General features: G+C 32.3%; 1 protein-coding gene across 1 annotated transcript; it reads left to right on the forward strand.

Annotated features, from left to right (window-relative positions):
* The first annotated feature begins 12,409 nt into the window (after window positions 1–12,409).
* Window positions 12,410–13,592, forward strand: LOC139517078 (uncharacterized). The gene has a single exon (XM_071307745.1). It carries the CDS (start codon window positions 12,613–12,615, stop codon window positions 13,405–13,407), a length of 795 nt encoding a protein of 264 aa, XP_071163846.1. The 5' UTR covers window positions 12,410–12,612; the 3' UTR covers window positions 13,408–13,592.
* Window positions 13,593–27,063: the final 13,471 nt, after the last annotated feature.

Below are 27,063 nucleotides of genomic sequence, written 5' to 3' on the forward strand. Positions count from 1 at the left end.
TCACGTGCTTGTTCACACTATACGGACTTCATATACAGGAGTGTGCTCCTTACGCAGAAACTACTTCAAAAAAGTTATGAGGTGGACAGATTAGAATTGACACTCCGTAAATTTTATGGACACCATCACGAATTGGTGGATCCATACGATGTGTCTTTAACCAAATTAGCTAAGGACATTTTTACCAAATGGTAGATTGTGGTTTGTCATTATGTCGTCTAATTTTTTAATTACCAAACGTGACTTATTCCCGATTGTGACTGTTCTGCTGAGTGTGAATTCGCATTACTATAAGACGTGTTACGGTACTTGTCTATCCCAAATTCATGTATTTAGTTTAAATGATTAATGTTATATTTGTAATTCTCATCGGATTTTGTCAAATGTGTTGACGTCTTTTCTGTTATATTTATGTGTTATTGAAAGAAAAATTAATCACCGCCGTCATTTATTAGATTTAATTTTGGTTAACGTATTTTTGTACGATAATTTACGTTTGAAGTTTGATTCATAACAAACTGGACATATATACATTATAGTTAATTGCTATTAATAAGTATTGTAATATGCATTGTGTTTAAATGCAATATCAATATTTAGTTCTATTTATATAATCTTTAATCAATCCTAATTCTATCTTACTTTTGAGATATAGTTTTTCATATGTGACGTCATTTTTCTGCTGTTTCAGAAATTTCATAAATTCAAATGTGACGTAATTTTTGTGCCTTTTCACCATCGTATGTGACGTCATTTTCATGATTTACTGCGTTGAGGCCTGGACTGAGTCGGGTGTGTCTATTCTGTGTTGGTCTTTGCATTATGTATTCGTGTTTGTTTTCTGTAATGAGTTAATACTTCAGTATCATGATGTATATCTGTTATATTCATTTGATAAAATTTACTGTTTGCAATAGCATTAATTGTTCTAAATAATAAGGATGTTCTTATCCCAAGCATAAAAACATAGCCGTATTTGACACAACCTTTTGATCTTCAGTGCTGTACAACTTTGTACTTTTTTTCACTTTCGATCTTTTATATCTGGGCGTCACTGTTGAGTCTTGTGTGGACGAGGCGCGTTTTTGGTGTATTGAATTTTAAACCTGATGCTTTTTGTTATTCATTAATCATGTGTTTCTTTGTCTAATACGTTCTCCTATTTACTTGTATTGTAGTCCTGTAATATTATATTGTCATTTCAATGTTATATTTAACATTGCCATTAAAGTGCGAGGTTTGGCATGCCACAAAACCAGGTTCAACCCACCATTTTTTCCTTTAAAAATGTCCTGTACCAAGTCAGGAATATGGCCATTGTTATATTATTGTTCGTTGCTGTGTGTGTTACATTTTAACGTTGCGTCGTTTGTTTTCTCTTATTTTTGAGTGTAATTTCACATTGCGATATGACGTGTCACGGTACTTGTCTATCCCAAATTCATGTATTTGGTTTTGATGTTATATTTGTTATTCTCGTGGGATTTTGTCTGATGCTTGGTCCGTTTCTGTGTGTGTTACATTTTAGTGTTGTGTCGTTGTTCCCCTCTTATATTTAATGCGTTTCCCTAGGTTTTAGTTTGTTACCCCGATTTTGTTTTCTGTCCATGTATTTATGAGTTTTGAACAGCGGTGTACTACTGTTGCCTTTATTTTATATTAATTGATAAAGAAATTATCAAGAAACCAAGGTTCTATCATCCTCAAGAAAAGATGACCTGAAGTAAGTTGAATTTGGGCCTGGTCATATAGCTTTTAGCGTATTCAGATGTGTATATATCGTTGGCTTTCAATTTTTTTTTAGTATGTAAGCGTTTCTGATTAATGTTATTCCAGAAAAAGAACAAAAACACTTATTTAAATTAAACAAGAAGATGTGGTATGATTGCTATGAGAAAACTCTTCACAAGTGACTAAATGACAGAGAAATTATCAACTATAGGTGTTAATATATTAGTATTGGTTCGATTCCATTGCTGGTTGATTGTTAGACCCCGAGAGGATCTTCACTTTCAATCAATCAATTCTTCTGTTTTGACATAATTTATAACATTCTTTTCTTAAATTCTCAAAAAAATTAGATATCATTAAGGTTCCAACTCCATAAGACAAAGTTAACCAAAGATGAATTTTGTGATTGTTTTAGCTCATCATAGATACCAGGACTAAATTTTATATATACGCCAGACGTGCGTTTCGTCTACAAAAGACTCATCAGTGACGCTCGAATCCAAAAAAGTAAAAAAAAAAATCATCACTTTAGTTTGTACTTCGAAACTGACATGATTTATTTCTCTCTCATGCAAAGTTCACCTTAGATGACATTAGTAATTCTTTGGTCATATACAGTGTAGCTCCACGAGTATTCAGGTATTTATTAACATCATTGTCTTTCATTATTTTTGTTTGTTTTGAGCGCTTCTGGTGAAAGTAAGTTAGTAAAACAATTCAGAATGTGATCTATTGGCAGCAAATATTGCATCAAAGTAGAAATCAATACTATATTCACAATACCAGATTACACGGTCTGATAGGTTTGCAAATAATACAGTAAAGCGACAAATTCGATCACACAAAATACTGTTATAACATTAGTTTAAATTGCTGATACTGATTTTAGATATACTTCTCAGAGAATTATAGACGATATGAAATAATGATGCAATGTATTGTTAACAGCCAAGAGCTTCCTAGATATTGAGATAATTTCATTATGTAATGGAAACGATACACGCTGCATTCATATGCATTTGTATTTTAAATAGAAATATCTTTCTGTTGTATATGTTCGCCTATGAATTCCACACTGAACAGCTAATGAGAGAGAGAAACAGTGTTGTTGTATTTCAAACAGTACTGTAAATCATTATCATTAAAAAAAAGTACAATAATCTTAAAAAATCTGTTGAAACATACCCCTTTACGATACTATATTAAGTAATAAAGATGCCAATACTTTTGCTATATGAATAATATTAGCCTATTTTTCTTCAAGTGTAAATCAATCTTCTTTAATTCTTGTTTATTTTCTTTTAATAAACTTAAGTGTAGAAGTTATTACTAATGCATGCCTTTTTCTCAACGTGAAAGCCGTTTTACTATTATGAACGTCATTTCAAACAAGTCTACAACTTTGTATGATTTGAATAATATTCTAAAAAGTTACTAGTTGACACTGCATGTGGAGAAAATGATTTCACCCCTCATTTTCTGGTCGGAATTATTTTGTTTAAATTATATGTTTTCTGTATGGCATTTCGTGAACTACTGTATTTGTGTTCTGGTTTTTTTTCTACGTATTATGACTATCATGAATCCCCGAAAAAGAAAAAAAAAAAAACAACCGGAAACTTGATGTGTCAGTCTGAAGTTGTAAAAGAATACGGAGAAAAGTCTATTATACTAGAAAATGGAAAGTACACAGCTAAGTTACCATGGAAACCAGATTTCCTTCCGCTGCCGCATAACATGGAATTGGTTAAACAGAGGACAGGTAGCGTTATTAGGCGTTTAGCAAACAAACCTGATTTACTTAAAATGTATGGAGATATCATAATGGAGCAGGAGAGAAGACATTTTATTGAAAAGGTTGAGGAAACAAAACTTCCTACCGATCGACCCGTACATTATATCCCACATCACCCTGTTGCCAAGGAATCATCTACTACGCCAATACGCATTGTTTATGATTGTAGCTGCAAAGATGGAAGAGGTAATCCAAGTCTAAATGAATGCTGAGAATCACACCCACCTGTTATGAATGACATTACGGGAATACTTATGAGATTTCGCGCTAAGAAATATGCTACAACTTCAGATTTAGAAAAGGCATTTCTACAAATACAGCTCGACGAGAAAGACCGAGATGCAACGAGATTCTTATGGCTTAGCGATCCTTCAAACACATCAAGTCCGCTAATAACATATCGCTTCAAGTCCGTACTTTTCGGAGCTACATGTTAGCCATTCATTTTGAGCGCCACACTCAACGATCGACCAGTGACGTATATTTCAACAGATATCAGAGATCCGGAGCCGCTTACACCATCCCATCTTATACATGGACGAAGGATAACAACTTTACCGTATGTATCGTCAAATAGTGCTATTGACAATCTAAATGTATGTGAATTAACACACACAAACTTGAACAATCAAGCGATACGACAAAGACAATTGATTGAGAACTTCTGGACAAGATGGAAAGGAGAATACCTTACTTCATTGCGAGAATATCACCAAAGAGCTGGAGTCGACGTTCGGAAGATTAAAGAAGGCGATGTCGTTCAGATACACGACGAATCAAAGCGCGTGCATTGGAGACTTGGAGTTGTGCAGGACACTATTAAAGGCAAGGATGGCTTAGTACGCGTCGCTATGGTGCGTACCAAATCAGGAATTACAAATCGACCCGTGACGAAACTCTACCCATTAGAAGTCAACAGCATGGAATGTTATCTGAGACGAAGTGAACGAAGAAACTAACGTGTGTGAACAGACTTGTTAATTTTTCTTATTTGTGAAAAGACTGTCAAATTCAAAGAGTTTTTTTACGTAATCTAATAATTTAATATTTTTTTAATTATTTGTGAGATCAATCTATTTTTGTTCTTTCCGCATACCACTATATATCACAGCTAATGGACATTGCATCTGGTGGCCCCGAGTATGTCGGAAATTTAGAGACAGTTTAACTTACGCGTCAAACGTTAACACTACTTTTAACGCCGTTTCCATTCACATTGTTAACGTCATCATTTCTTCTGTTAACGTTGTTCTATTGTTATGTATCATGTTACTATATTGAGTTGAGATTATACGATCAAACGAATCAGACGTTGTTTTACTGCCAGTCCAGACGTTTAGTTAACCCATCCGTCACAATCATCATAAGACCAATTTTCCAAAAAATCCGATTAGATTTGAAGGCATTATATAAAAGATCGGACAAGTACAATTTTTTAGGAGGTGTTACTTGTACAAAGACCCTTAATTGTTACCCGATTTATAAGTCATCATGAAACATTATCTAAAACAAATAAAATCAGATGAGTATCCAGAGTCATAATGGATAAAGTCCGGACATGGATTACCCCAAATGCAAAACATCGTAAATATAATGTAATCATCTCTCTCAAAGAAACCATTCACAGCCAAATGTATATATTCTATATAAAGACAATACAATTAACTGGTTTACTTTTCAAAACATGCACGTTGAGTTATTTTTGCAAGTAACTATGGTTTGATACATGATATTATATGAATAATCATACTTCAAATTTCTAACCCTGAATAATTACTATTATGTCAAAGCACATATATGTTTACAAAACATTACGCTGTCTAAACTCAAAGATACTTTAAAAGGCTTCTCGTAGGAAGTTTGTTTTTTAATCTAAAAAAATTCGTAAATTGACAAACAAGAAAATTACGTATACAATATATAGTCAGGATTTACAGTTAACATGCTTTTCCATTTGAAAACGTAAAGCTCGAGACACAAGTATCATATTCTTATTGATTAGGGTTATAGACGATTAATAATTACATTACATGTATTTGTTAGAAGAATTCGTTATTTTGATTGGATAACAACGCTTATTCGTCATACTAGAATTCACCTTCATAGCCCAATAAAGTTTAACATTCTTGATGACACGTGCTATTACAAAAAAGGGCAAAGGTTATGTAAAGAAAGAAATGAATGGATTTTTTTTAATATGATAAAAGTACACTTTATATTTATTTCATTATAAACTAGAGAACATGCCTTACAATCCTTTTAAGGTGGTACCTAACTCTACAGGGCGATAACTCTGTTATGTCAGCTAAACGTTTTAATTACGTTGTGTTGTAAAAGGAATATTAAGCTTCTCAATGATCAAAATTGGTGTTTGTCAAATTGCTATATAACTAGTGTAATTTTTCTGACAAAACGGTTGGTTCAAAATATTTAAAATTTTTATATTTTTGTCAAAGGGTCAAAGTAAATACTTTGTCAAAATTTTATGAAAATTAAACGAGCCAAATTAATTTTAGTGAAAGTGTTGGGTACCACCTTAACGATTAAACCTATACTCTATTCTTAAACGCAATCTGAAAAAGAAATGTCAGTTGTCTTAAAATTGTCATTCTTACTCTCTGTTACATTTCTCATAACATTGTCTTCAAGGTTTAGAATTGTCATGACCTACTATAACGTCAGGATGGTCGATATACTGTGAGTAAATGGTTAATAAATAAACAATATTTCCATAATTTCCTGTAGGCATTTGGATTTTTACGTTCATCAAATATACTATAACATGACAACAGGATTACGGCTTGCATACCAACTAAGAGTAAACAGCTAATCGGGACAATAGTTTTTATTACAAATGAATCTTTGTCATTCTTCGTGGTTTTAACTTGTTTCAGTTAGTGCTTTCTTATTCTTTGTGTTAAACAATTTGCAAAATGAAAGATCGTCGGTACGATTAAATGTTTCATTGTTATTAATATTTTTTCACGTCAAGTTTATTCAAGCCATGTCTGGAATTGAACAGATATGTCAGCTCCATGTTTGTTTTATCATACCAGTTTTTACATTGATAATGCAAGGGACTGTCGAATTATGTTCTCATCCGTTTTATTTTGGTAAATGGCTCGTGCATCTCACTTGATATAGTTCAATAACTTGTTTTATTAGTGCCTGAATTATAATTTTGATTTTTCACATATCAACGGGAAATGTTAAGTTCATTTTAAAAAAATTGAAAGACGTATACAAAAAAGGAGATGTTGTATTATTGCTAAAGAGACAACTGTTAACAAGAGACCACATAACGTGAATGTAACTTTAAATGGATCGTAATGCCTTCAACACTGAGCAAAACCAATACCACATAGTAAGCTTAAAAAGGGTCCGACACGACGAAAAAAGTAACGCATTTTAAAAGAAGAAAAAACCTGATTTATAATAATAGTAAAAAATGTGACAGACAGCAACAAACGGCAAACATTAAAATACAGGTTCATAGCTTGGGAGCGTATACAAAATATGGCGGGGATAAACATGTTTGAGAGCGATCAACCCTCCTGCTAGCCTTGGCCACTGGTGCACGATACAAAATAAGGAAAATGGTGAAAAAAATGTTGTTGAATCATCACTTCGACTTGAAGCTTTTAAAAACACAAATAAAAAAAAAATAAAAAAAGTACCAATCTAAGAGTACTCGCAATGAACAGATCTTTACTTAATACCTTTTTGTTGTGGGGATGTATAAATATCCTGCCACGTCTGGTCTGTGTTATTTTTATAAATTTGTTCTGCTTTGTTGATGAGTTAAGTCCTTTTGAACTGATTGATATAGTCTGTACTTATGTTGTTCTGTCACACCACTGTCCAAGGTTGAGGTGTTTGGCGCCAGCAAACTAGTTTAACCCCTGCACATTCTGTATGTGTCCGTCCCGAAGTCAGGAGCCTGTATTTCTGCGGTTTTCGTTTTTTGCGGTATATCATATTTGTTTTATAGTTGGGACAACATCCCTAATGCGCCTCGAAATGAGGAACTCAAAAGTCACGTGTAAAGAAAAAATCTCTGTGTAGTGATATTGGACATGTTTCTATTTTTTTTTTACAAATGACTGGACTTATCCATTTGTGGTGATTAGGAAAGTAGAGGAACATAGAATAAATGTGTAAAAACTATGGAGTTATTAAATGTGTTCAAAGTATTAAATTTTCAAAGAACTTATTGTGTTAAAAAGGGGATATTTTACCACAAGGAGCCGCATCACAAAAGGATGTTCGGGGTATGCTAATTTACGGGAAAATTAATCTCACTTCGTACCCCGAAAATACAACCACATATGTGAAAATGTCACAGCTTGGAAATGAGCTATCATACATATCCAAGTTTACGATATGGACTGAGCTACAGGAAAAAACATTACCATTACCGCCTATGTAAAAACAATTAAAGATTCTGACCCAGTTGATAGTGTTATTCATAAATTTGGTTACTAAAGTTGCTCAATTGAATTGTTTTACATTTGTCATCATGTTTAGGGCCTTATGTAGCTGACTATGCCGTCAGGGTTTCGTTCATTGTTGGAGGTCAGACGATGACCTGTAGTTGTTAAACTTCCATGTCATGAGGTCTCTAGTGGAGAGGAAATTATACTCAATAAGGAAGAGGTTTACATATTTGAAATATCTTTGCGCTTATAATTCTATGATTATTTCAATTTTTATATACACATTATAAAATCATCAATAACAAAATGACTTCATCTACGTTTTACGATTTTCGCGGTAGTCTAAACTCTTAACTCGCATACTCTAAGCATTTTGAACAGATGATTATATGTTTTACTTATTGATTCCTCAGTCGGCTTATTTCTAAACTAAGAAAATTACATAGGGAATGCGTATCTATATTTAATTACCATTGAATACAAGAAATTCTTTGAACCAAATTTTATATATGACCACTTAGTTTATCTAACAAGGTTTCTCTAAATTTTTATGCAAGACCTGTTTTAATTGCTTTATTTATTTAACAAGCGAAATATTTTATTTGGAATGTTCCATATTTGTGCGTTTTTGGAATTTTGAGTCGACAGAAGTGTAATAAGTCATCTTAACATTTCTGCGAAGCTCTTACCTGAACATTCACCTATATCATTGATTTTTCTGTCTAGTCGATGGTACTAGTATTTTGAATGTTATCCGGTTATGCCATGTTTAAGCTTCGGTTTTAATTACAACAAAACTTAATTCAATGAAGTCAATTAAGTACAATAACGTTTCTTGATTAGTAAAGTCTTAACGTGACTCCAGTAACTTTGTACCAATAAAAAACAAAAGAGTTCATTATCCCATGCCTGACTGTCGTAGATAACAGTATAACCATTACAGAAGCCATTTTACTTCGTTAACCTATGTTAAGTTTAATTCGAAAATTATGAAAACGTTGATGAACGCACTTGTTAATAATTAGTCTGACAGCTTTGAAACTAAGCCTAATAAGGCAAAGAGCAAAATCTAACTCGACTAGACCAGATTTTTGAACTCATATCATGAGATCTGCTGGATCTTTTTTTTTCTCTTTGAGATGTATCATTTTTGTATCACACGAGAACACATGTCCCCAAGAAGATCCAAAATGTAAATAAACGTGTCCTCGTCAATATAAAATGGTATCAAAAAAGTATTCAGCTATGAATTTTTCATTGCATGTTGATTAAGAGAGATATAACATTACTTCGAAAACAGTCAGTTTATAGATCCGCCTTAGCAATATTGTAACAAAGCTAGGGTTGATATAAACTGTTTAACCACCATTCAGGAGGAGTGGAATCAACGGCATTGTGTGTGAAAGTACAGAATGGTGTCATGGCAGATGTAAACATGTTGAATGATTTCTCACGACAAAGATTTGTCAAAATAAATCACTATATGTCAGGATAATCAAAGTATTTCTTAAATAATCATTACCCAGATATACATATAAAACTGACCCGTATCGCTTGCAAAGTACCAATGGTTTAAATCATGAGTATGAAAGTCAATGCATTTATCAGTGTTTTTAAAAGTATAAATAAATAAGTTTGCATCGAAAGACATGCATGAACACAATTTGTAAATGACATACACACGATTTTTTTGTGTTATGTTTAAATTTGAAATATATATCCTTTTTATTATTTTATGATAGGTAAATACAACGTGCAAAAATTATTAATAAAGTAGTTTTATGCTATCTTTGAACTTTTCAATAATATTTCTGCTCACAGTAATGTAATGTATAATGTGAGAATTTCAAAGGGATTATGTGGAACTTTAGTGCTATGAATTTTAGTAATATTCTAACGACTTTTGTAAATTGCAATGTCAACTCTTCACAAGGGAAATTAGAAAGATTTAAAAAACTTACCTTCCAAAATATTGATTTATCAAGTTAATTCTTTTATTTTTTTGTAATTGACAAGTCTCTGGTTTTGAGAAGTGTTTTACCAAACCCGTGACGATTAAGAGATCGATATGAAAATTTTGTTTTGAACACCATTAGATTACTACGTCTATAAAAAGTGTAGTTATTTGTGTGATGTTGTGTTTCCGTCGCTTTCATGTGTACATACACGACATTTTCCTTTTTCATATTATATACATTTAAAAGCTTTTGCGATGATGCACAAAAACAATGTGTACACTATCAGTTATAGCAATCTCATAGAAACGGATCAAATATAAAACAGAATCATAAATAATGTTCTTTCTGTTGATTTTAACAACTTCAAGATAATTCAGTATTCAGTTTCAGTTACTTCTTTTATACCTATAATCGATTTAACAGTATTTTATTCGTTTGTTTCTCTGTCCTATATTTTCTCTAAGTTATCTGTTTATTTATTATAACCCTGTCGTGTAATGTTGTCATTTTAATGTTATAATTAACACTGCCATTAAAGCGGTAGGTTTGGCATGCCACAAAACCAAGTCCAACCCACCATTTTTTCATAAAATGCCCTGTACCAAGCCAGGAAAATGGCCATTGTTACATTATAGTTCGTTTCTGTGTGTGTTACTTTTCGGTGTTCTGTCTCTGTTGTGTCGTTCTTCTCTTTTATTTGAAACGTTTCCCTCAGTTTAAGTTTGTAACCCGGATTTGTTTTTTCTCTATCGATTTATAAATTTTGAAAAGCGGTATACTACTGTTGCCTTTATATATCCACTTGTTAATACTGTTATCATATAAAATTTAAAACGCAAAATTTTAACGAAGTAATAAAACTGAACTTATTTAATAAAAAAAAACTCTTAAAAGAGAGGTAATGTGTTTATCGTATTTGCCAAGTAAGGGTTACTCGAAACACGTTAATGACACATTCTATTGATCTATCAAATTTTTGTTTATGATTATTTTCATGATAAAGATTCTTCTTTGATATTGTAAACTCATTTTAAAATCAATATTTCTGCTGCGAGGCTAGAATATGAACACAATGTCTATTAATAAGTTACCATTTTAAGAAAAGTACACATCTTTATGCATATTTTTTTATAGGTCAAAGATAACAAATACATGGCAAAATTTAGTTTCAATATAAGAAAACGAATGACGTATACAGGGTAAGAGAAAATGGACGGCTTATTCAGAGAAGACAGGGATTTCTTAATCTACTGTCAAGTACCTAGCCGTGAATGCTGTTGAATATGATTGACGGGTACTGCATAGATATAGCAGGAAACTGTCCATTTTGGTTGTTTTAATGAATAATTGTCGCAGGAGCAAGAATACAACATCTCCTTCTATGAATATTAATATGTTATGGAATAACCGTTTCACAGATGATATCGGATATGCTCCTTATGTCGTAACTACAACCCCCTTTCCTTTCATGAATGTGACCTACCGAATTAGACAATTTACCGAATTTGTTATAACATGAGCAACACGACGGGTGTAACATGTGGAGCATGATCTGCTTACCCTTCCGGAGCACCGGAGATCACCCCTAGTGTTTGGTGGGGTTCGTGTTGCTTATTCTTTAGTTTTCTATGTTGTGTCATGTATACTTTTGTTTGTCTGTTTGTCTTATTATTTTTAGCCATTGCGTTGTCAGTTTATTTTCGATTTATGAGTTTGACTGTCCCTCTGTTATCTTTCGCCCCTCTTTTATCAAGTTGCTGGCCCTGGTCTTGCTCTTGTTTTAGGTCTGAGATTCAGATCATGGTTCTCTGGTTTATCTAGACTTTCAGCTATTTTTTTAATAAATTACCATCATATTCCTATCACTAAAATTTAAAAAGAAAAACAGATGACAAAGAAAAAACGTGATGGTTCAAGTTTTTATCCACATTCTACAAAAGAAGGAATAGAACACTTACTTTATACGATGATGTTAGACATTTCCTACTTTCTTTTTAATTAATTTGCCTTAATGCCACAATCTTTTAAATTCATTTATTTTTACGTATGGCATAAAAAAGCAATCAAAGCAAAATATCATTAACAGTGCGCATACAACTACCGTCAAATTTTCCCTAGTCATCTGCTTAAAAGGTTTTAAATTATGGATAATGGAACTTTTAATGACTTATCTTTGCTAATTACAGGTAATGCATTACAGGAAGAAACAAATGGTGATGATAATTTAAAGGACGACGCATATGGGAAACTTGTAACATGGATAAAAGATATGGCAGATACTGATTGCATTGGAAATGCGCGTATGCAAGATATGGTTGATGGAGAAACGGTTTTACATGATACTGGTACTGACTCGGACACATCAAGATCCCTTAACTTGTCAAGTCAGCAGGCTTCCATTGATTCTGTGGGCAGTGGTTCTGAAAATATGTCCTGAAAATCGTTTACCAATCCCGATTCAAAGTCAATATGCACAATACCAGAAACTTGTTACCTGGGGCGTGCACAGTCAGAGGACATTGAATCAGTTTGACCAAAACAACGAGGTGTTTTTCTGAAGCAAATTTCGGTCGCTTGTGAATCAAGAACAGCCCCAAAAGCCTTAAACAGGGACAAATCGCTTGAATTTAGTAAACCAAAGGAATTAAATAAATCTCTTGATATACATAAATCTTCAGAAATAAGCAAATCAATGAAATCTCTAAAATTTGCTAGGGATGTCAAGAATAAAGAACCTAACTTAAAAATGAAGGAAATCGAGTTATTGAAAGCACGATATCAAAATGTTATGTCGAAAAAAGAACAAAATACGCTTATCAAACAAAGCTCTGAGCCAGAATCCTTCAGAAACAAATTGCAACCAAGACAAAAGCTAGGAGTAGGGACTAAATCATTTGATAATTTTTTGGATGTCCCCAAGCCATTTTCACCGACATACACAAGACAGTCTAGCGACGAAAGCTCTTCTAGCAAGAAAGACTATTTATCAACATCTTCTAAATCATTTGACAGCGATTCTGCACGATGCATATCAACTAGCCCTAGAGCAAAAGGTAAAAGAACAGTTAGTGACGAAGGATTCCGAAAGAAAGAGAAATATCGAATGAGCATTCGAAACAAGCTTGTCAAATCTTTCGATATTTTCCTCGATGACAGTGTCAAATCGTCACGGAATTCAATGAGCCGACAAACCACAATTAGCATCGAAGATGAAGATGGAGTCATTATTGAAAATATTCACAAGGATTATGACGAGGAAATGATTCCTTTAAGACCATTGTCGGTTGAAAGTGTTAACGCCGGAGAATTTGATGTCAGTTTTGAATCATCAAAAAAGCAACAAGACAAGCGTACTCCTTTAGGAATTTTGAGTCGAAGTCTCGGGAATATAAAGGAGAAGTCTTCAAAATTAAAATCACATGTACGAAGAAAGAGCAGCAGTCTTATGACAATAAAAAGCCTCAGAGAACGAGGACAAGAAGACTGAAGTAATGCAAGCAGTCTCAAATGAAGAGGTCGTTTTAAACGATACACTACTTGATGGCAATATTAACGATATTCTCTTTGCAATTGATACATTATGACCAACAAAATGATTATATCAAACCTTTATAGGTTGTTTTACAATATGATTTTTATTTTTATATGACTTCGACTTCATAGCATTATTGTACATTCATGATCGTTCGACATCTTTAGAATTTATATTTCATCATATTGTCTTTTATTTGAAGCTTTAGCTTTTGATTAAATATGTACAAATGTATTAACATAATTGAAGCCACATGAGTTAAGTAACGAATGAACTTTTCATTGAATAACAAAAGCGTATATCAACTATTAATGTGAAAAGATTTTATGTACTACGACGTACATTAATGTAGCTTGTATGATCAGTTGTCAAGTTGGTGCAGAGGTGCGCAGATGACGTTTGCAATGTTACTGTTTTTGATGAAACAACCGAATCTTTTATATTGAAAACACATAGGAACCGCTCTCCTACCTTGATCTGTTTTAAACACTCTTAACTACCTTTTAAAAGATATGTTCACCAACATCAACTAATCTAAAATATTGTTAAAAGTTTCTCATCTCATCTAAATTGATATCTATGTATGATCGTTCGGATCATGCGTGTAATATTTGCCATTAATTGTTAAGCTGCAATCATTTAATCAGTCCGATTTTAGAGATTCTAATATAATTTGGGAATCATTTGCGTATTTCATTGACACTGTATGAAAAAATGTACACCACTATACTTGTTAAATTGTTTGCTTCTATCATGTTGAAAGTAGCACGAAAAAAAATCAAATCAAACTGTTAGATATTCAAAATATATAACAATTTACATTTTTACCAATCAAATTATGGTCTAGGAACTTTCAAGAGTTACATGTAACTTTAATCTCTGTTATATATAATTATATACCTATATGGAGTTATTTTCTTTCAGAACGACAGGTCATTCTTTTTCAGAATCAACCCGGACGATACCATGTTTCAATGATATATGCTCCAAGGCATAAAATAATGACCTGTGTGAGGTCATTAATATCCTTGATAAACATGCAATCTATGATTTACTTCAAAACTTTATTCGTCTAATAGTTTTTTGTTGCCGATTTGGAAATTTATTTTTTAAAGTTCAATCGATGAAAGGTGTAAAAGAAACCGTCATTGTAGTCCCGTATTTAAATTTAGAAACAAATAACGTGAAGTTTTGTTAATTTATCGCTACAATAAAGAAACATTATCATATATGTCAGATGAATTTTAATGTAGACTTTCATAAAATAAATCCAGATTTAACATATTCGTGTGTAAGATTTTGAAAATCTTATTGAGTCAAACTGAAAAGGTTGACTGATTTTTGGTTGCTTGCCGTCCAGTGGCAAATATTTCATGCATGTTCAGAACGATACACGCTGAATATGAAATCATTCTGTGACCTACATGTATTTATATTCGTCTTCGTGTCAGTTCTTAACTTTTTAAAATTTACGTATACCTTTTACTCTATCAAATGATCAACTAATAAGATAATCTTATAAATAATTGTTAAGATATATTATTTATTCAAATGTTCTCTTATATCCTTGAGGCATCGTCCCCTGGTATCAACTGCATTCAAGTTACCTATGATGCTTCCTTGTTTGCTTTTGATACAGGTAGGAAAGAGACATTTACACACATTTTACATGCCTATGGCCCATAAGGTATCGTCCCCTGGTGTCAGCTGCCTTTAGGAAACCATAATGCTTTCCTATTTGCTGCTGACACAGGATGAGTCATGGACATGTTTAATTTCTACTTTCTTTTTGGCTAATTATTATATATTTAATTGATCCAACTTTTTGTGTACTATACATATGTGGATATCTATTTTTCTTTTTTTTCTTTTTGGGCTGCTTGTTTGTTATCTATATCAACCACACTTGTAATAAAATGCATTAGTATTAAAAAAAACCAACATACTATAGATTCTTTATCTACGTATTCTTTAAGAACTTAAATAGTTCTCGTTTAACTTTTCTTTTTTTTTTTTATCTCATTGTTTGTATTGTATTATGAAAAAATTATTGATGTTGTAATGTTTATGCCCTTTGGGGCCCATAATTGGAAAATAAAATATCTTATCTTATTCTATTGAATAACATTAACGTAACTCACGAAAGGGTCAGGTGCGGAGGGTATATATAATTATATCCAGATTATCTTTTAATAAAATATATTGCTATTCAAAAGACAATCTCATTCGATTCAAATAAAATTGTTAAAAAAAATAACCACTTTTCCGCGATAGAAATAACATAAAAAATAGAAAAAAACCCATACCCCTCCCCCTTTTCCATAAGCTCCCCCTTTTCCATAAGCTACATTTGTATGTGGTACAATAAATTACTTACAATTACAATGTGTCTTGTATTTGTCATACACCGTTATCGGATGGTAACAATACATTTGTGTCTTACTTCATGCAGTTACAGTAATATTTTTATTGTGTATGGATAATAATTTTTAAAAGGTATATATCTAAATTATTTAGTGAGTTTTATTTCACATTCTAAATGAGCCGCAGGGCGTATTTAAAACCTGAACGCATTAGAAAGGAATATCCCACTTTAGTGTTGTCGGTAAAATAGGATACTAAATTTTACAAAACTTATAAAATTAATATTTTTTGACGGTATATAAGTCAGATAATGCATATTTTAAGGTTTTTCTTGTCGTAGAACACACCTCAGGGTGTCAGGATTGTTCAAAGAAAGACCTCCCTCCGGTCGGTCTTTCATTTGATCAATCCTGACACCCCTCGGTGTGTTCTTCGACAAGAAAAACCTTAAAAAATGCATTATCTATAACTTAAACTCATCATAAATACCAGGATGAAAATTTTGCATTTACGCCAGACGCGCGTTTCGTCTACAAAAGACTCATCAGTGACGCTCGAATCCAAAAAAGTTAAAAAAGCTAAATAAGATAAGAACTTGTAGAGCATTGAGTAATAAGATTCCTAAAAGTTTTGTAGAATACAGCTAAGGTAATCCATTCCTAAGGAAGAAAAGCCTTAGTATTTCAAAAATTCATAAAATTTTGTAAACAGTTAATTTATAAATATGACCATATCAATGACAATCATGTCACCAGAGAACTGCTGACTACTGGGCTTTCTTGTACATACGATTCTGTGGTAAGAGTGACTAATGCTTAGTCCGTTTCTGTGTGTGTTACATTTTAATGTTGTGTCGTTGTTTTCCTCTTATATTTAATGCGTTTCCCTCAGGTTTAGTTTGTTACCCCGAATTTGTTTTTTGTCCATGAATATATGAGTTTTGAACAGAAGTATACTACTGTTGCCTTTATTTGGCAGCTCTACGCATCCAAATTCGACAGTATCAAAATTAATTCTAGAAAATTTTAAAGATTTTCCTCAACTTCAATCAGTGAATTCTATTTTCGTATTTCCTTCCAATGTCCTTTCATATAACACTTTTTTTTAGAACACTATTGGTAGTCGGATATAGTACCATTTTCTTCAATGTAAACATCATTTACAGGTGCACATGGCTGAAATTAGTGAGTCATAAGAGTTTCATTGGTTTTCTGTGTGACCTCCGTACCCATATCAAGGCTTTCAAAAGATGTTGTTGTATCCAAAGAAACATATTCATCAAAATTCTGTATTAAGGAGTTACACAGAATTCTCACTCAGTTACAATCCTCTAAAATCAAACTTTTATAGACATTCAATCATGGCTAATTGACCGTCTTAACGTGTTTACTCATTTTGGGGTTCTATAATTAACACGATGATTACCATTTAATATATGATTTCATTATTTATTTTTAAGTCAAAACAAAATAGCAATAACAAAAAGAAATAAGCCCCACCTTTTTTGTACTTTATTCAAGGAAAGGAAAAGATAAACAGTTTTTATTTTTGCATACATATCAGAGAGCAGATGTGTAACGCCGGGGAGATAAGAAAATTTTCACGAAGATAGACATCTTTTTGGACTATCAAATGAGGTAACTATTTAATCATAAATTTGCACTTAAGCTAAATTGGCATGTGTATGGTGTTCAACGTTTTATACGTTTGTTGGTTTCGTGTTCATATATTGTATATTTTGCAGAAGCTTTGAAAAATATCAAACATGTATGTAAACTGACATGTATCACACACGCTGTTTTAATTTCTATCAAGGTAATTATTTTTGTCTATTTACATAAAATCAATCAAATGTAACGAAATGAAAATCAAATTTAACGAACAATAAACTGATTTCCAAAACAAGCTTTACTGATAAGTTACAAATTTACATTTTATTTACATTTAATACTCTTTGTTTTATTTTCCATCCATTTTATTTTTTGTTTAATGAGTAAAAGTGATTATATATTTATATGCATTATGCACTCCTGATAAATAGATAAATATATATTGGTTGGAGCTACTTTAATCGTTATGCTTTTTGTAGGAGTTTTTACTATTCTAATAGTAGCTTAAAAGAGAGGCGAAAGATACCAGAGTGACATTTAAACCCATAAGTTTAATATAAATTGACAACGCCATAGTAAAAAACGACAATACACACCATAGACTAAAAAAAAAATGAGCACCACCAACTCCACCAAAAAACCCAAGTATTCCGAGCGAATGACAATATGTCGACTTTGGAATATAACTTCTAAATATTTCTTAATGAAAGAGGGACGAAAGATACCAGAGGGAAAGTCACACTAATAGATCGAAAATCAAATTACAACGCCATGGCTTAAAATAAAAAGACACAGACAAATAATAGTACAGAAGACAAAACAGAGCAAAACCTTGGTATCACTGCACGGAGCTGTTAATTAGGCTAGATTTTCACTCGCAAGGTTAGGTGTAAATGCTAAGGGAAGTGCACAACCAAGACGTAAAAATACAAATAAGCTGTGGTAACATGTGGAAGTAATTGTCACCCTAAGCGTACATGCAAGAATACAAGTGACGATGAATACTAACTGTGGCATAAATATCTAATTTTTATGTTGCCTTTGAATTATGAATTTAATACATTTTCATGTTACCATCATTGTTTTTTTTAGATAAGGATTATTTTATTATTGAAACGTTTCTAATGCATATTTAAAAAATAAACCTGTAAGGTCAAAATACTTATAGTATTTATTAATAACCAAACGCGTATATACTCATATGGTCCGACCATACGCGTACGGTCGGACCATAATTTACCAAGATTGTGTCTCCGATGAAGGTCCACCCATTAACACTCTCGATCGCACTGAATTGTATTTTGTGATTATTGATAAAATTATTACTTTTAAAAGACAAAACAAAATCTTAAAATGATATTCAAGATTTGTTCACAACTTGACGAAGTTAGAAATGTCAAGACAAACAAAAAGGGTATGTATGACTCCTCAAATCTCATCTTATCTTTGACATTAATATTAACTGTTCAAATTAAAAACACCTTCAAACATGTGCGATTTCGAGGATGGTATATTGAAGATGGTATGATGACCTCTATACTGTTTTTTTGTGTCATTGTGTTGTTGCTTCATCGACTCATATATCTTATCACCCATTGTTTCGCTGTGCTGATTATACTTTATTAGGATACTTTTCTAATCCAAATCACAATTACGATTTTAATAAAATCTCTAATTTATTAACAATCGTTTCAAATCTGATTAGCTTCTCCAGCCTTTATCATAAAACAGCTCACGTATAAAAATAAAAAAGTCAATCGATCACTTAATATAAATATATGCAGTAATATAGAAATGATGTTTTTCTATTATATTTTTGCTATAAATCTTAAGGAAATCGTTCAACCATAATAAAAGTAGATATTGTATTGGTTGTAAGCTTTTAATAATTTCTTTATGAATTCAATACACTTTGATTTGGATATAAGAGCATTACACGATACTCTCTGTGAGGTACAGGTAAAACACAGTTACAGTTTGTTAATATCCACATTCACTTTTTGACCTTGAAAAGAATGTCTATAACAAAGCAAATCTAACTTTAGACCAACTTATAGATCGTTATTTATTTAATTAAATCAAGGAATTCAAGGTTATTTATTATATGGTCATTTATTTTAGATGTAAAACATTGCAACCCAATAAAAGAAATAATAAGATAATGCATATTACTAAGCATTAGTTAATTTTGTCAGTTTCTCGGGAAATGATTAATTTTTCAAAACAGATTGTAAGTAGTTATCAAAGTACCAGGATTGTAATTTTGACTTTTTTTTTTAAACTTCTAACGAGTTTTTTCCTGCCCAAACGTCTTATGACGTCTTTACATTAAATTTGTAGCGTGTGAACTAATTGAATTTTCTGGTAAATGCTATATTACAGAAGCAAACTTTACAAGGTCATGTTTTACTCAAACTGTAAATGACATCTTTACACTAACTCCTTTGGATGTTGGATGTGTACTGATCGATATTTCAGTCTTAGATGCATGAATTTTTTTTATCAGTTGTTATTTGTTTTGAACCTAAGATCAGTAACTGTGAGTATCTCGGGATCTGTACTTAGTGTCTTTTGTTTTTGTGATGTACAAGTACCCTGCAACGTCCATTTTGTGCTTTTGTTGTGTATTTCTGACATGTATACATTTCAGAGTTAGATTTGAGGACCAGATATTTGAGAATGGAAATGAGAAATGTTTCAAAGATACAACAACCCGACTAAAGAGCAGACTACAGGAGAAGGTCACCAACGGGTCTTCAACACAGCGAGAAAATTCTGCACTTAACGGCGGGGTTCATCTAGCCTCTAAACATTGAATCCATACATTAAACCATAAGTCAACTGATCACAATACACTCTTCCAAACTTAATTTTGCACAAACCAAATAAATGAAGATTTTCTCTAAAGTGGATCATTTCTTAATCACCCCTGTTTGACACAATAGATTTGCTTCTCAAGACCTAGGTCTATCCATTACAGTGACTCCCTGCACATAAATAACCACTTAAATTGTGTTATATTCAGTTTAAACAAATTTCATCACTACAAATGTTTTTGGTCGAAAATTCAAAATTACGATTTATATGCGGTTGAGTGTTATCAGACTAACGGTACTCGAATGACCATTGTCATTTCATTTTCTTGTTTATGCTTAATAGACTTAATAATGAGGTTATAATTATACTGCTGTCGTTCAATCTTTGCGTCTGGTAATCTTGGGTTTTTCACCAATTGCTAATTCATAGTTTGAAGCTTTCTTTTTATTTTCCCTGCATTGATCTTCTGAACAGATTTACTCCGGGCGATGCACAAGATTGCTGATATTATAGTATACAACGACAGGAAAGTAATTGAGCTAGCTTTTACTTAAAGGTTAATCAATAAAAATACCAAACTCAGAGGAATATTCAAAAGAAAAAGTCCGTAGTCAAATGACCAAATCAAAGCTTAAACACATCAAACGAATGGATAACAACTTTCATATTCTGCGAGCACGGATTTGTTTTTATCATTGAATTGCATTTAAACAATTGCCGTACCTGTTCTTTGTTTTTTGGCTTTATTTCTTATAACGGTATTATAGTTCGAAGTGCCGATTCCTTAATGATATTAATTCTACGTTTTAGTATATAACACTGGTACCCATGCAATAAAGCGCACTGAAGTTGAACATAAATTTGCCAATCTTTATGATCAGTCACATTTATGAACTATTTTAGGAAAATCAGAACTAAAACAGAACCTTTCATATTAAACATATAAAAGTTTCACTCGGGGTTGACATAAATAGCATCATGTTATCAAAATATATCTAATGGATTATAAATGAATAGTATGGCGTAATAATGCATTTATACAAATTCCCAAGAGAAAATATTTAGCTAGTTTTGAATAATCTAAATGGCTTCGATATTTTAATTTGCATTCAATTTACAAATATAAGTGCATGCTTCGGCATTCATATGTGCAACCCAATTAAATGAATAATGTTAAAGATCTATTTCGTGTGACTTGACCGGCAATCGAATAACCGATAGTTGTTTTAATGTAGATAAATGAAACATTGTTCGTTCACGTGTCACGTTTGGTTTAACGCCTCTCTTGATACATACACATATCGTTGAGTATAAAATGTCGTTAATGCACCTATCAAAACCATTGGTACAGTTACTCGTCATTAGATTGAAGACACCTGGGCATTTTTCGAGATTGATATAAAAAAAGAGATGTGGTATGATTCCCAATGCGACAACTCTCAACAAGAGATCAAATGACAGAGAAATTAACAATTATAGGTCACCGTACGGCCTTTAACAACGAGCAAAGGCCTATACTGCAAAGTCAGCGATCAAGGGTCCCAAAATAACAATGTCAAACAATTCAAACGAGAAAAACTAACGGCCTAATCTATTTACAAAAAATGAACAAAAAACAAATATGTAACACATAAACAAACGACAACCACTGAATAACAGGCTCCTGACTTGGAACAGGAACATACATACAGAATGTAGCAGGATTAAACATGAAAGCGGGATCCAAACTCTCCCCCTAACCTGGGACAGTGGTGAGTTCATTTTTGAGTAGATTCAAAAGTGACGGATGTCGATGAAATTTCATAAGAAAAATATTGTCTGAAATAATGAAAAATTCAAGTTCAGTCATTTAATGGTTGAGAAAGGAGTAACGAGTAACGAGTTATCGCGAAGGTGTCCTTAGTCATCTTAAGAGATAATGGTAATACAGTTTGACAAAACAATCTGAAGAACATTATCGAGTTTTCGATTGATGAATTTGGAACACCGGTATACTATTGTTGCCTTTATTTCACATAATGCACACCGCTTTACGTAATCCTGGTATCAATGATGAGTTCATTGAAAGGTCATATTGCAAAATTGTAACATTTGATTTGCTTTTTTGATCTGCAGCCTCACACATTGTTTTTAATTCTGACCAAAAAGTTTTTAGGAAGACGTGTATTTGCTGTGATGTCGGTGGAAATAGAAATTCTGTATACACGGATTCATAGGAAATAAAGTGCAATTATTTTGCCATATATAGATGGTTTTTTTTCTAAGTAGATATTTTCTTTGAGAATTTCAATCGACGCATCAGTGAGTGACGACTAAGAGTTAGAGTAGGTTCAATGGAAACCGTTTAGGCGAAATCAGTTATCTTTTAATAAGTTGTAACGGGTGGAACAGAAAAAGCTTAAAATCGTACGATGCTTAATACATATTTTAAAATCTGGGTGTTTAAAAAACTGGTTCAAAACACTTAAATCAAATTACTTGATTTGGCTTTCGTATAGCTCTCCTTTTCACTCTGATGAAATCCGTAATTACACAAACACGCGATTTTAGATATTCAAAATCTCTCTTAGTTGGGCTATATTTCACATCGCGATAGTGAAAATGTTAAGTTTTGTATTCTGAATGCCTGACTTAAGAAGTATAGTTATTGGAAATATTTGTTATATTCTGTTGACATATTTGTTGTATTTGTACTATTAAGTTGGAATAATGTTATCTCAGTGTCGACATATCATGAAGTCTCAAATAAGACACCAATATTGATTTAAATTCTCAAGTGATTAATTTTATTGTGATCGAAGATTTAATACAAATGGCAAATCGAGAAAGCAATTGGATAGCAAAAACAAGAGCTGAATAAAAATTTGCTATAGTTAATTTCAAGTAATAAAACACCGTCATCTACAGATTGGTATGATTAGCTAAAATGGCGAAAAATACATTCATCAAGTACAATTCTTTTAAGCCAATAACTCGGTATCATTAAGGACAACTTAAAACCAATGAGAACTATTCACCGAGACCACCCACTTTCGAATTTTGTATTTACGTGTTCACTTGCTCGTTCGTTTGGTTTGTTATATTCAATAATTAATTTCTTATATTCAGATATCAAAAGTTACTATTTCACTTTTAACTGGGACCCTTTTATAGAAATATTTTAATCCAAGAATTCACTTTGATCCTAGTTTTTGGATATCTAATGGTTTTGGTACTTGTATTAAGACACCAAAATAACGTGACAATAGAGTTTTACTTTGGAGCTTGAAGTTTAAATGAGACTATGAACACACTTTTGTGAGCGAATAGCTTCTGTTTCATAGGATTTTCGTCACCCACATTCGTTTAGTGTGTTCAATTCAGCACAACTATCGTGTTGCATGTTGAAAAAAAACATACATTTTTTAATAAGATTTCACATTACCCGATATAATTATTAATATACAAATCTATTACTCATTTTGAAGTTTAAACCTTATCAGTTGGGTACTTGTATCTGATTTATACAATATTTGCACAAATAGTATCTCATTAATACTATATTTCCCAAACAGTTTTTTGTTCGTAATACACTAAACAATTATTTTCATAGATACCATGTATTTATAATTTAGAACTTTTACATTAAAACAGTTTTCACAAGTGGTAAAATTTGATGTCTATGCCTGTCAGAGAAAATCGTGTGTGTACACCGTTAGTGTGAGATAATCACCATTACGTTTTGAAATAACATTTTTAGCAAATTTATGTGAAAAAGAGAAGAAAAAAAATTGTGAAATAAATTTCAGAATTACATTTGTAAGGTTAAATTATTTCGAAACTAAACCTATGCCACAATTGAAAAATTGTTACAGAACTATCGTATTTGATCAATCTTTACCTGACTTTTTTCCTTGGCCCAAAATTACAGCTATGATTAGGCTTTTTCGTCAGTTCTCATTAGTTTAACTGTTTATGGGCATTTTTTCTAGTTAATTGTTCCTGATCTGGCGGGGAGAACCTAATTTTCTTGATTTTTAGAAAGTTTTTCGTGCTCTATTGTTTATGTCGGCAAAAATAAGTTTTAATGTCAGAAAAGTAATTTAATTAGAAGAAACAAGAAACCGTAATAACAAAATCAGTACACATATATAAGATCAGGAGATGTGATATGATTGCCAATGATTAACTATTCTTCAGAGACCAAATGACGTAGAAATAAAACAACTATAGTCATAGAATGGCCTAAAACGAATAAAACCAATACAATATAGTCCCCCTTGTGTAAAAAGTCTGGTCGATCGTAACAAGTATCCGGTGATAAATCGTTATACAACATCAGTGCAGTATTGATTCATTACACGAAATGATTTCAGTATCTACACCAACTAACATGAAGTGGACTCAATTATTGAAGACCACTTCAGATTATCCCCATCATAGTCGAGGGGTAAGAATTGCATTTGCAAAAATGACAAAGAGCAAGAGTTTGTCATCGAAAGCTTAGTAAATTATTTATTCACACTTTTTAAACAATTCATTCAAGATAATTGAGATTTCCAAGTGAAGAAGCAACACAAATCTAGCTTGCTTTGTTATTGATAGGATATTATAGATTTTTTTAGTGATTGTCACTGGAATTGTTAGAAAAATGAAAAAATTGTAGTCGTTTATCAGTATCTTTTCACTACACTAAGCGGTTACCGTTTTAGTTGCGTAATCTTAGCCAATTTGCAAATTGTGTCCAATTAAATAAGGTTATTGGTTTTTGTTTATTAAGTGGATGGTTATATATGTAATTTACATACATGTTAATTGGACTCTGATAATTGTCATACTAGCATATTAACTGCATCTTCTTATGTTTATATTCTTGTGTAATTCAAATATTTTAACCCTTAGAACTTACTAGACAGTTTATTACTCTTATTCAGTCACATAGGTTTATAAAATATATTGCTAATAAATGACAAAATATATTTTTTCCATCTCTCGGTTTAATGTCAATAGTTGTTCACAACTGTTTCCAATTATTCAATACAATTACCAATAACATCCGTATAATTTCATGCCATTAATTCTTAAAGGGTGAAAGAGGAAGAGTGTCATCGTCTTATAATATAATTTTGACGACAAACAAATGCAGTCCGACAGAATGAATGTACTTTGCCATTAAGTTTGTAAATACAAGTCTAAAGCCTCGACTGTAATGATTTAATCTGAATTGATCTTAACACGGCAAACAACATCGTCCTTTCCTCATAAAAAATAACATAACACCTTTTTTTTTTAATTTTGTGGAGGATTTATATTTTCTGTGCTAGTTTCACATACAAGAATGCCTTACGTTGAGAAAAATTTCCAAATTGTTTTGTTTTTGATAATTTGATATGGTATAACGTCTGAGCACCGACTATTCATTATATGGTTTTACTAGTAAAAGAAGAGGGACGAAAGATACCAAAGGGACAGTCAAACTCATTAATCTAAAACAAACTGACAACGCTATGAATAAAAATAAAAAAGACAAACAAACAACAGCACACACGACACAACATAGAAAACTAAAGAATAAACAACACGAACCCCACCAAAAAACTAGGGGTGATCTCAGGTGCTCCGGAAGGGTAAGCAGATCCTGCTCCACATGTGGCACCCGTCGTTTTGCTTATGTGATAACAAATCCGGTAAATAGTCTAATTCGGTAGGTCACATTCATGAAAGGTAAGGGGATTGTAGTTACGGCGTAAGGAACATATCCGATATCATTTGTGAAACGGTTATTCCATAACGGTCAACCAACTCGTGATGGCGTCCGTAAAATTTACGAAGGGATGATTTCAACTTCACCATTTGGAACTCTTGGTTTAATAGCTTCCTTGTGAGCAGCAACCCTCTATCAAGAAAATCATAATAGGAAATGCAAGCACGGTAATATCGTATCAATTGGGAGATATATACCCCGTATGCAGGTGCTGCTGGAATGTTGCTACTTAGAAATGGAAAGTTCACAATTGGAAAGCTGAAATCATCTCTTTTGTCGTAAAGTTTTGTTTTCAACCAACCCTCATTGTCAATTTCTAAATGTAAGTCAAGATATGAGGCCGACTTAACTGTATCTGTAGTATCCTTTATCTCAAGCTTGATTGGATAGATGCGTTCCACATAGTCACCAAATTTTGAATTATTTAGTGAAAGAACATCATCTATATAGCGAAAAGTAGAGTTAAAGGATATTGCTAACTTCTTATCTTTCTTCCTAAGAAGTTCCTGCACGAAGTCAGCCTCATAATAATAAAGAAACAAGTCGGCAAGTAGAGGGGCAGTTTGTTCCCATTGGAATGCCGATAGTCTGTTGAAAAACACGTCCTCCGAACGTAACAAACATGTTGTCAATCAAGAAATCAAGCATCTTGATAATATCAGTTTCAGAGAATTTTTTGTTCGAATCAGAGTGATCCTTTACAAAGTAGGATTTATCCCTCCCTAAGACAAGATACTTGTATCTACGTTGGCCATTCTTTTTTACGAAGCAAAGCATTACCAACTCTTTCAATTTGTCTTTTAGTTTGGAATGTGGAATACTAGTGTACAGAGTAGAAAAGTCAAATGTTTTAATACTGTTACATGATGAAAGAGAGTTAGATTGTATGTACTCTAAAAGATCTTTGGAATTTTTAAGTATCCACATCTGATTCACGCCCCCTCTAGAATAGGCAGTTTCACAATAACTTTGAAGCCCGGCTTTGATTGCTGATAAAATAGATGTTAATAATTTAGAAAGAGGTTTCGTGGAGCACTTGGAAGACTCAGCAATATACTGTTGTTTGTAAGGACACTT

The sequence above is a fragment of the Mytilus edulis genome, chromosome 3 (genome assembly GCF_963676685.1).
Source record: "Mytilus edulis chromosome 3, xbMytEdul2.2, whole genome shotgun sequence".
NCBI lineage: Eukaryota > Metazoa > Mollusca > Bivalvia > Mytilida > Mytilidae > Mytilus > Mytilus edulis.

Bases quoted from the DNA above. Each gene is read 5' to 3' on its own strand.
- LOC139517078 (XM_071307745.1), top strand. From the start codon at position 12,613: ATGAAATCTCTAAAATTTGCTAGGGATGTCAAGAATAAAGAACCTAAC.